Consider the following 12128-nt stretch of genomic DNA (forward strand, 5'->3'; position numbering starts at 1 on the left):
CTGCTCTGGAGCTCTTGTTAATCTACGAGCATTTTCAAGAGCCTCTTCGATGGTTTTGGGAAACGGCTCGTAAAACTAAGATCCATCGTAGGATGGATTCGAGGTTTACAATGCTTTTGGAAAAGCAGCCCAGATTACCCGAATTCACCCAATGCTTAGTGAGGCTGCAGCCTGCGCGTGTGGGGCCGGGGGTTGTTTGAGCGCATGTGTGCGCATGCGGAGAGGCCTCCGAGTCTGCTTGATTCCTCTGGTAGTATACATTTTGCCCTTTTTATTAATGACTTGGTAGTTGCTATAACAGTCCTAAAAAACTGTTTGTTAACCAATGTTTCGATTGAAGATTATTGGGTTTCACTGAACATGGCTCCAAACAAATACTATTATACAGGTTCGGGAAAGTGGATGTCCTAAGGGAACAATGGATTTTATGAATAAAGTATATAGTTTGGATATTAGAATATACATCCTGAGCAAGTGCCTTACTGAAGTGAACTGTGTTTTATAACAAATATTTCGAAGTGGTCCACTAGAATGAGGGGGAGAAACGCATTCCTGACTGTTTGGTTGGAAATTTACAGGCAAGTAATAAAAGTTTACGACTGTATCGGAACTTGGATTGGCTGTAGCCTGTCATGTGACTACCACTCCATGAACATGAACTTATTACTGTTGTCTCCTCTGCTAACCAGCTTTCTCTATCTGTAAGCTTCACGACCCACGTTTTTACAGGCATGGGTTTTATTTTTCTACCGAGCGTTGGCTACCTGTTCAGGCTTTACATCTGCTGTTCTTATCCCGTCCATCGTTTCCCTATTTATGGCGTTATGTCAGTAATGCTCTATCACTTTTCTTTTGTCCGATCGGTCGCTCACAATACTACATTGTGTAATTGAGCTTGGGCAGCTTGGTTCCTTATTGTGGAGTGGTATTCTGTTAGAATACGATAATTGGAGATGTAGGTACCAATTGGTTCCTAATATTTCTTCGTTTCCCTCCAGCCCTCGCAGCTGCGGGTCCAGTAGGCTTGCGTCACTCGCCAAGGAAAACGTGGGTGAGTTTCATTGGGTTTCTGTAGTTATTATTGGTTCAGAATCAACATTGTCATGTAATGATTTGTAGGTTTTCTTCCTATTCCGAGCAAAACTGTGAAAGTTACCCCAAGTCAATGTAGGCTGTTATTTGTGGGGGTTTCATATAGACTAAAAGTCCATCTCCACAAGCATAATTTGCTTTGCACAGTTCGCCGCGCACTGCGTCTCCACCCCCGGTCAGGAGTCAGTTTATCTTTCGAGCAACCAACATGCTTGGAAAAAAAGGGATTTGTGTAATCTGTAGTTGATCAAAAGGAAACACATCCTGATGGTTGTTTCCCACGTGATGATAATATTAAAGGCAGGCAACCGTGGTGGGTGAGAGGGTCAGTGTAGTGCCACATAACAGAGTGAGGAAATGATGATAACGTGAGGCATACTGGCTCGTGTGTTAACGATGTAGATAGGATGGTGGTTTCTCAGTATGCAAATGCAGACCTTAATGTATATCCCCATGTGGTTAAAGGAACACTGAGCCTATGTGGCAAAGACATCATAGCTCTATTTGAATAACTAAATTAATAAAATATAGTCTGTCTGAGTAGTCAATAACTGTAATTGTCTAACTGCATTGACAACACCTCCTTCATATCGTCCCTTGGAATAAGCAAACAGCTCAACATAATTCATAATAGCTGTTCTGGTTATTCCTGATATAGGCCTTTGCCAGATTCAAGGCCAAACATGTAAATCGCAATGATAGGCCATACCGTAAATCAACAAATCGAATATGCATCAGTTTATTGGGAAGCAACTGATCTTCAATCTCTTGTTTAAATTAATAAATACCAATGCTTCTTGTTCAAGCCCAAAGTTTTATTAGCCTACGATTTGCTTAAAGCCAACATTGCCATCTAGTGTTTGATGAAAATAATGAAAATAATTTCACATTCCATACAGCTTTGTGGTGACCGAAATGTGTCCTATTGGGTTTTGTTTACTGGTTGTTCAATGGTTGCAACTCAGGATTCAGTTATTTGTGACATACCGACAGACTAACTTCTGTCTGGGATTTGTGTTTCACTTACTGTAGACTCACCAACTCTTGGGATTCATTTTATTCATATCACTACATCCAATAGGCTATTTGAGGATGGGGTTGTAGTTGAGGTCGGCTAGGGTTGACTTTTCGAAATGTTTACATTGGAAGCTCTAGGTATATAGCTATATGAGGAATGCACAAAGACGTGGTTTTATTTGAAGAAGGGAGTATTGTAACTGCTCCTCTTTATTGCTGCTGTTCTTACCTCCTGGGGTTTGTCCAAGGACACTTGCCACTTTGGGCTTCCGCTAAAGCTGTGGAGACAGGAAGGCAAAAAGGAGCGTGAGTTTATTACATTTTATGGCCTGAACTACAGTGAAGTGTTTTGGCAGATCTTATCTTCCAAACACGTTTGACAGGTTTAATTGGTATAGAACCGTTTATTCTATAAGTAAGTAAGAATATGCTATAAAAAAAACACAAAACAAAATAGGAAGACAAACTCAATCAAACGTGAAAAAAATTCCTGACACAAAAAGGATAGTTTTCGAACGTCTAAAGCCATATAGCCTGACATATTTTAGTAAGGCTACTTGGCGGCTAGTAATTTTGTAGCAGCTAATCCTGGGCTGGTAGGCCTACCAGATACAGACTTTACACTGGCATTTTGGCAAACTTGTATTTTTTCCTCCTGTCCTCCAACCCCTCTGTTTGTAGGCTACAAATTAGTAAATAGGCCAAGTTGAATCACGTTGGAATTACAGGATTATCAGAGGCTCGTCAAACCATGCGGATGTCCTTTGTATTCAGTTAAAGAAGGGCCCGGAAGCACTATGCGTCAAACCATGAACTTTATTGCCACATTATCTTAAAATGCGTATCCCAAAAGCTTTACTTAGTCATTACTCCAACGTAACATGTTGCTTTTGTACCGCAAACATTAAATCAATTCACTTAAACCCAATTGTGGGAGAATTCCATGTTTATTTTTAAATCGGCATGTTTTAATATAAATCTGCTACATTAAATCAAGGGTAAGTTAAGTAAAACATACAATTACATTTCTGGGCGGAACAAAGACGGTTGTCTAAATGTGACATTATAACATGTTACCCACTCTTTATATTTCAATCAGATGTTGCTCTCCCTCAAGCATTTGGGTAGCCAATTATTTAATTAAACCAGAGAAAGTGAAGTGTCTAATTTTTGTAACAGCAACTCGGACTTTGCTTGCGTGGGAAAGATTAACCCTTCTCTAAAGGATCCGACTACAATAAGGTGGTTCAACTTCCTCCATGAATATATTTTGAAGATTGTGCCTTCAACCTCGTTAGCAATATAAAAATAATTTAGTTCTTGCATTGATAGACTATTCTAAATAAGATAAACACGTTTTTATGATTAATGAGGGCCTATGAATGTCCAACCCGCCTATCACCTTACTTGAGCAGACACCTTCAGCTAAATACCACTTAACGCTACAGCAAATATGGCTCGTTGAATACGAGTTTACTCACATTATAGATTTAGATTCAAACTCGCCAGAAGAATCAACACTCCACAACCATTCTTATTTGTATTATTAGATCATAGATAAGCTTAACCGTTGTCTTCTTTTCATTATTTCATTGTTGTTATTGTCTTTTGTTAAGGTCGTATTCTGGCTATGTTTGGCATTCTTTCGAAAAAGCATATAAATATAGATTTATTAGGTAGACACAAACATTTTTGAACCCCTACTTTTTTTCTTTCGGGTTAAATTGATCACGACGTAGACTTACTGATGGTTAGTTGTAATCTGTTTTGGTAGACTAAATCAGTGGGCATAAGTGAATAATATTCTCTACAGCTAAGAACGTGCCAATTTTGTGACCGTCTGTAAAATTGTCTAAAGTTGGAAGTGCAAATTAGCATATAACCTACTTTTTTTTTCTTTTTTGTCAAGTCAAGCATTCTATAGGCCTTGAGGCAATAGCCTAATGTCTTTATGACCCTGTGCTTAAAGGTAATTCCATGCCAGACTGTCCTCAAAGAATGCAATAAAACACCTTCCCATAGGCTGCACTTTCACTTCCATATACGTTCCCTTCCTTACCCGAAACCCAATTAACAGACGCGATAGTTTTGTATACTTGTTTTAGGAGGTCAACAATGCCGACTAGATTTTTGTAAGCCTATTTTAAACGGATATTTCAGAATAGAGGTTTATATATCCTTATCAACACCAAAACTTGGACGGTCAAATATAACCTAGCTTACACTGGCTTTCTCGGACAATACCTATAAGATGATATTCAACTGCATTTTAACTCCAGCATGCGTCATGAGACTCATTTTTAAGTCACAGCTTTATCTTCCTTCTCAAAGATCAAAGCGTGTGCAGGAAACATTACGTTTGTCTCAGTTCTCTGCCAGTGTTTGTTAGTGTGATTGCATATTGCAGTACTTCATATGTGAAAATAGGCCTATTATAGGCTATAGGATAGGCCTATTAGCCGTATAATTCAAATAGGTCATAAATAACATTAGGGCATTTGCCCTTTACTTACCCAAGATGTATATGACTCTGTGCACGTCATAAACACAGACTAATTTAAACAAGAATGTGGAAAGCCCAAACTTGCAGGCTTTGTGGAAAACTAGGCAACAGTAAAAAGTAAGTAAATAATTCAATAAACAACAAGCTGCTTGATTATGGAATATCATATTTTGCAGTTGATGGTCACTCTTAGACTGTTAAATGATACAGCACAGGCGTTTCATGAACCTTAATGGGCTGAGGTGGTGTAGATTTTTATAGCTCGGAATTACAACTCTTTATAGCAGGGTCTTGTTTCTCCCCACATGCCAATGGCCTGCCAAGTGTACACTCTCCCAAAAATCTATTTTTATTCCGAGATGGTTTCTGTTTTTTTAATTTTGTTCCTATACACGAATACACACTGTGCAAACAGGCAGTGGTAGACTGGAAGCTGTTATTTGTCTGGTTTTATGACTTCTGCTGCTAACACAGGCATTTAAACATTATTTTGTAGTAAAAGTGCTATTAACCTTTTCTATTAGCAATGATAATTTCCATTGTCAACGAAAGCTTTCTTGATCCGTTGCTAACCTTACCCTTCAATAACACAATTTGCGATGTGGATCTGTGTCTTTGAAATCATCAGCAGCAACAGCCTAATGCTCGCTTGACCACTGTAATATGATAGCCTATTGTTTGCCCTATACACCAATGCCTGCAAGTCAATATTGTGTGGATAGTTTGTGTAGGCCTAGTCTATGTGTGTTTGCGCCTGAAATACCCGCCTTTTGCCTACAATGATTCTAACAATCTATAGGCCAACTTTTTCCAATAAATTAATATCATACAATTACTTGACAAATTACAGACCGGCCTGATTACTTTAAAAACAAATTATTTGTAGCCTGAAAAATCATTTAAATCGGATGTAAAATCATTTTACATCCGATTTAAATGATTTTACTAAGATGTCCAAAGAAAAATTAAATAATCGATACAAAGTGACTAATTATACTGTATAGTAAATAATGAGATCACTGTATTGCAGTTACGGGGGTTTAATCTTGTAATCTGCACCGCTAATAGAATGAAAATACATGTCACTTGCATTAGGAGCATTCTTTAAAAACTGCATTGAATCAAAATATTGAAATACCGAATGGACGTAACTCTCTTAAACACATCTCATTTACTGTATTAATATAAACCAATTTAAGACTTTGAACTCCCTCACAATGCATCTTAATTTGTAAATAGGCTACCGGCAGTCATGTCATCCAGGATGTCAACAAACATAAAAAGTGTGTAATGTGTTAGAGAGAGGAAAGATAGAAAGAGAGAGTGAGATAGAGAGTGTAAGAGTGAGTGAGTGAAAGCGATGGAGTGTGTGCTGGCGCGTTTTGTCCAGGACTGTGTGTAGGCGTGTGTAGTTCCCGACTGTATTATCTGGGTACATGCGTGCCTGCATGCGTCCAATCTGGGTTGTATGAATGCGCACATACATGTGCGCCTATGAATTTATCACGAGCGTGTGTGCGCACGCGTGCGTAAGAGAGAGTGGTTCAGAGGATTAAAAAAAGTTTTTCCTGTCTTCTGCCCCTCTTTTCCCTGCTTTTTATTGGAGGAAATGTGGTCAGCTGACAATGTCATCTTGTCCATCCTGGACTAGAGCTTTAGCAACAACATTCGCTGTGCGCCCCGTGTCTTTATTGGCGCCCAGAAATAAATTATATCTAAATCATACAGCGTGCCTGTATTAAAGATAGACTGACAAGGAAAAAAGAGTAAGTGACAGAGAGAGAATTGAGAGAGAGAGGGGGAGAGAGAGATCTGATTGAAAGGAGGGGTGGGATAGAGAAAGACAGGAAGCAATACAAAGAGAGTATGAATTCCTATTTCGCTAACCCGTCGCTCTCATGCCATATAGCTGGTGGTCAAGATGTTTTACCCAACGTAGCCCTGAACTCAAACACCTATGACCCCGTTCGACACTTCTCCTCTTACGGAGCTGCCGTAGCACAAAGCCGGATATATTCATCGTCTTTCTATTCACCCCAAGACAACGTCGTTTTCGGCTCCAGTAGACCATACGAGTATGGATCCAATGTGTTTTACCAGGACAAGGATGTCCTGCCAAACTGCAGGCAGACCAGTTTGGGACTAGGCGCACAAAGCTCTCTCGCACAGGATTATCCGTCAGAACAGGGTAGGAACGGATCACAAGAGCAGAAGGAGAGCGTTCAGATCTACCCGTGGATGCAGCGGATGAACTCTCACAGCGGTGAGTATTACAAACTCGATGAGATAAATTAAACGACCTGGCCCATTTACGACCAGGGAAGCTACTTTTTATCACCCCATAAACTATTACTACAGCAGCGTCCTGTCGCAGGCAATAAAGTCCTTTTATCTTCCAGGGAAATCCCTTTTGGCTACTATGCCTCCTTCTCACACCCACTGGTATTTAGCCAGGAGAAAATACTCTGTATTTTTCTATGCCAATCCCATGTTGTCGAATAGGCTACCCATTTCAGAGTTCGTCTTTTTGAAGATCGAGCTTTTTTGACCAAGATAGCCTACCCGTTCTTGCAATGTGCGTATAAGCCATGCAAAAGGCAACGAGTAGGCTATAGACAACGGATAATTTGGATGATGAGATCTGATAAATGCATTTTCTAGCCTAGATCTAGCACAAAGACGTGGATTCATGTCAAATATGATCTACTTACCCTCTTTAATTAATAAGTGTGTGCGTGCGTCCGTGCACGTGTAGACTGTCAGGCTATTATTACTAGGCTATAGATTATTACCAATTATGTTCATTTCCGATATTAATTGGTCATGTTTTTTTTATTCAGGAGTTGGATACGGTTCAGACAGACGGAGAGGTCGTCAAATATACTCCAGGTATCAAACTCTTGAACTCGAGAAAGAATTCCATTTCAACCGCTACTTGACAAGACGCAGGCGTATTGAAATTGCCAATGCTCTCTGCCTCACTGAACGCCAGATCAAAATCTGGTTTCAGAACCGCCGGATGAAATGGAAAAAGGAAAGCAATCTTACCTCCACCGTCACTGATATTAGTTCGGCAGGGGGGAATGAAGAGGCGGTGAAGGAGGACACAGAGGAAGATGAGAAAAGAAAGTGATTTAGCCTATTTGATATCTTACAATAAGAATGATTCCGACCTAATGTGAGGATAACTTAACTACCTATTAGGATAGGCCTACCTATGAATTGTATGGACTCTCGTCTGTGTATTCAAACATGACTACGTTAATTGGAATGCGAAATACAGGCTTTGCTATGAATTAACTTTTCTTGAAGTCTATAGCCTATAATGCATTGCAATCACTTGACATTCCCTGTTGTATATACAAAATGTGTGTAGCCGATCGCTCTGACGTTCACCATAGTTGTCTAGCACCACGTTCACTTGTTGTATTAGCCTACATCAAAATACACCATGATGATTATGCTGAGTTCATACCACACGGGTAAGAAAACTGTGCTGACTGACGTTCCAAAATAAAATGTTGATAGAACTATAGCCTATCCATGCCATGAGTACCCATGTACCTCTAATAGACAGATTGAGTAGCTACGTGATAATATAATAACGTTTAGTGTAGAGATCAAACTCGATGTAGCCTATAACGTTCACGTTCTGTCATATTTAATAAAATGATTAATAATGTTGTGCCTTTGCATCCATGTCTTTCACTATATTTCCGCATTGAGTCTCACGCTTCAGTAAACTATATAACATGTCTAGCGTATAACCCAAGTTACTCAACCTTTTACATTAGAAGTATTGAAAGTATTGAAGAAACTCGGCGTCAATAATAACGCAAATTTGTAAACGTAGCCGAAAAACTACACTTGAAGTTCTTACATCACTCAAGATGAGTCTGTAGGCCTTTCGTTACTGGGTTATTTCCTGTTCCATAACTATGCGTATTAGATACAAATTTACAACAACAAACACGTTTAAATATAGGTTATCTGTGGACCGGGATTATTGTCCAAAGAAATTGTTACACACAATTGTCATTCAAAAATCTTAAAGTAGACTCATATGCCTACAACTTTTAGCCAAATTAAAAAGTAAGCTAAAAAACCTATCCTGTGTTCATTTCTGAGTTTGTCTACAGGTATAGCCTTCAATTCGACGAAATTAATTTGATGCTACTCCCAATGACTATTTCAGCTAAATCTATTCTGAAAGTGGAAGGTTAATGATTATCATACAGAGAGGACCCAATGGGAAACAAAGTAGTATGACAGAAAGCTCTAGTAGTAGGTGGTCTGATATTCTGCCATTTGTTGAATTGGATTTGATGATTTGAATTTGTTTCATTTGTTTTGTTGTTTCATTTGGTAATGTGTAAGCCAAGTCATTGCAAATTTACAACAATCGCTTTAGCCGAAATGTGCCGAGATCTTCATGTGAAAGAGTTGGCCTAGTTGATTTAGCGTGCATAAAAAAAAACTCCGGGCCGGGCCTCAATGCAATTGCCGTTGACACGTCTGCAAGCAAGCATAAACGTGAATCGGTTTGGGCGGACATATTTTAGCGAAATGTTTTTTACTTGTTCTTTACTTGCAATGTCGCAATATCTGTTTAAATAAGGTATATGTTCTTATCCGTCGCTGGCACCAGGTGACGCTCTAGGCCTTCTATCCAGTACGGCACTGGCAGCGCTGCACAAAGTCCCCTCAGCCATCAGGCGTTTTTCCTCTTTCCATCAATAACCTCCAAGTGTGATATAGCCAAATGTATGACTGGCCGATCCGAACACGTGATTCTTTTTAGCCTTCCCATATTTGGGCAATGGAGAAAAAATAAAAAATTCCCGCACCTATAAATCGTGGTCATTTTAGGATAACCCTCTCATGAACTTCAAAAGAGACACAAATCAAACGCAATGATAATAACATTTAAAAAGTTACAAGTCTAACCAACATGTACACATAGATTATAAGATAATCGTCATACATCACAAACGTAGCCTATATGTGAGGTAGCCTAATTATTCAGACCGTAGCCTATGAATGCTTCCATTTCATATCCTTTGCGTTTTGTCTTGAAATGAGTTCTTACGTAGCCAACTCGTTGTTCAAGCAAACTCACCAGACTGCAGCTTTCGCTCTGCACAACAATGGCTACGGAACTAACCCTGAACTCAATAGATCCGACTACTGTTATGGAGGGCACGATCACCGTGGGTCATTCGCGTCACAATCGTCCTCAGGTTTGGGCATGGGTGAGATGAACAGAGGGCTGCATGGCAATCCGGGTGACCCGACTTCAGGGCCAGAGTCCTCCGCATTAGAGTGTTCACAGAGACGACAGAATGAGCACTCGAGTGGTCGAGACTCTCTAAACTTAGGACTTTATCGTCGCAAATCGGAGATGGACTCGGATTTTGGTCAAATGGCCATCGCCAAGACTCATACAGACGAGATAAAAGTGGGAACTTTGCAATCTGTACAACCATCGAGACAAGCGAACACTTCTTCTCGGCCACAGACCTGTGAACAGCAACCACAAATTTATCCCTGGATGACTAAACTACACATGGGCCACGGTAAGGTTTTTGTGTAGGCTGTTACTTGTGTAAGGTAAAGCTTCCCTCTCTCACCCTTTCTGGATATCTGTATATATACCATATTCGGAAATACTCAAACTGGCAGTCGTAAATTTTATGACAAAGGCATCAATTGCTCGTAAAACTGTCTGCTACAGCGAAGAGCCGATCTGCGGCAAAATTTATGATGGGGTAATTGGATAAGGAAGACACTTCTTGCAAAACCGCAACAAGCTATTTGAATTGTAGACTATGCAACATTATCACAATCCTCCTTGCTGACGAGTGGACTAGAAGGGTGACAGATTGTAGATTTCTTTGTTTGGCTATGTTCTCAAACACCGATAAGACATCTAAACTTGAAAAATTTGATGGCATGACTTGATTGTTTTTTGGTGTATAGTATGCAAGTTTTCCGTATTATCTATTTGAGAGGTAACAGTGACTCTGAGGATTATAAAATATATTTCTCTCAATTATATCCCAGAAGCTGATGGAAAAAGATCAAGGACGAGTTATACACGCTATCAGACTCTAGAGTTGGAGAAAGAGTTCCACTTCAACCGCTATCTGACGCGTCGCAGGCGCATCGAGATCGCCCACACACTATGCTTGAACGAGAGGCAAATCAAAATTTGGTTCCAGAACCGACGAATGAAGTGGAAGAAAGATTCAAAGTTAAAAACAAAGGAGTCGATGTGAAACAGCAAACCTTCAATCGTTAGACTACGTTTCAAGATGACTTTCAGTAACTTGAAACAGTATACACTTCCTCAACTTTCTGTGATGTCATTCAGTATGTAAGCCCATTCATTCTGACAATTAAAGACATTTTGCGTAACTAATGTAAACGTATGTCTTTTTGGGAATTGGATGTCTTCATTTTCCATTTTAGATTACCTATCTAAGAATATAATAGTTTGTTGTTGTTGTTGTTGTTTTACTATTCCTCATAAATAATATATTGTTTCTGAAACAATGCTTTCTTATTTCAAATGGGCTTTTTTAGCCTTCGTGTAGCCTAAGTAATTAGTGCACGTGCAAATCACTGTGCCAATTTGATCAGTGGGTTTATAGTGCGATTGTTATCATTATGATAAATGATTGAACTATTCACTTTAGCATTTAGATATTCAAAATTGCGTGCATGTGACATCTCATACTGTCTCGGGAGTTGTCATCAACAAGTGATTGATTGTGTAAAATGATTATGAGCAACTTGAAATAAGAATAAGTATATTAAAAAACATGAAAAGGGGAAGTTTTGGGATAATTAAGTTGCATTCATAGTTTTGTTGGGCCAATCTTTTGTTTCACATTGAACATTTAGGTTCTTGTTCAAATGCTTCTTGATAATGGCCTACGCCTTGATTTGGCAAATAAATTACCACATGGAAAACAAAGTCTTCAAAAAATATGTTCATTTCAAATAATCCTACTTGTGTGACTTATTTCTGAGGTAGGGGAACACTATAGGTTATCAACAGTTATTTGCACAAAACCAGTATTAACAAATACATTGTTTAATCTTCCTTCTTTTCCGGGGGCTAGTGTTAAGCACAATACTATGTTGACAGATGTCCTTGATTAAAAATAAAATGGTTATACATGTGAAGCCATTTAACATCTCAAAGTTATGATTCCTGTGGATTCACTGTGTTCTTAATTTAGTGTTTTAAAATTGAAAACGGAAATAGACTTACCTGGAGAATAATAGGCAACTTTAATGTGTTTTCATAATATAATTTTAAAAAATTGATTCGAAAAGATGGTACGGTGTGTGTGAGTGGTGGTCCACCATACGGCAAACTAAATAAACGGCCTAGTTTGCGTGTGTGTGTGTGTGTGTGGGGGGGGGGTTAATTCTTAGTATCAACCTCCGCAGTTATTTACAATACAGAAGAAGGCCTGTAAAACTTAATGGCCCTGACGCATCATAA

The 12128-nt window shown here is 39.1% G+C and overlaps 2 protein-coding genes across 5 annotated transcripts; both read left to right on the forward strand.

Moving 5' to 3' along the window:
- The first annotated feature begins 214 nt into the window (after nucleotides 1-214).
- Nucleotides 215-8495, forward strand: LOC124470883 (homeobox protein Hox-C6a-like). 4 transcript variants are annotated; one of them, XM_047025069.1, is made up of 5 exons: nucleotides 215-250; nucleotides 520-578; nucleotides 999-1051; nucleotides 6522-6875; nucleotides 7453-8495. In XM_047025069.1, the coding sequence occupies exons 1-5, from the start codon at nucleotides 215-217 to the stop codon at nucleotides 7743-7745; spliced, it is 795 nt and encodes a 264-aa protein (XP_046881025.1). In that variant the 3' UTR covers nucleotides 7746-8495. The 4 variants fall into 4 exon arrangements, with proteins under 4 accessions (XP_046881025.1, XP_046881026.1, XP_046881024.1 ...); XM_047025070.1 differs by lacking the exons at nucleotides 215-250; nucleotides 520-578 and adding an exon at nucleotides 640-701; XM_047025068.1 differs by lacking the exons at nucleotides 215-250; nucleotides 520-578 and adding an exon at nucleotides 643-826.
- Nucleotides 8496-8885: 390 nt separating this feature from the next.
- Nucleotides 8886-11423, forward strand: LOC124470886 (homeobox protein Hox-C5-like). Its single transcript, XM_047025074.1, has 2 exons — nucleotides 8886-10188; nucleotides 10676-11423. Exons 1-2 carry the CDS (start codon nucleotides 9690-9692, stop codon nucleotides 10888-10890), a joined length of 714 nt encoding a protein of 237 aa, XP_046881030.1. The 5' UTR covers nucleotides 8886-9689; the 3' UTR covers nucleotides 10891-11423.
- Nucleotides 11424-12128: the final 705 nt, after the last annotated feature.

Source organism: Hypomesus transpacificus, chromosome 9 (genome assembly GCF_021917145.1).
Source record: "Hypomesus transpacificus isolate Combined female chromosome 9, fHypTra1, whole genome shotgun sequence".
Lineage (NCBI taxonomy): Eukaryota > Metazoa > Chordata > Actinopteri > Osmeriformes > Osmeridae > Hypomesus > Hypomesus transpacificus.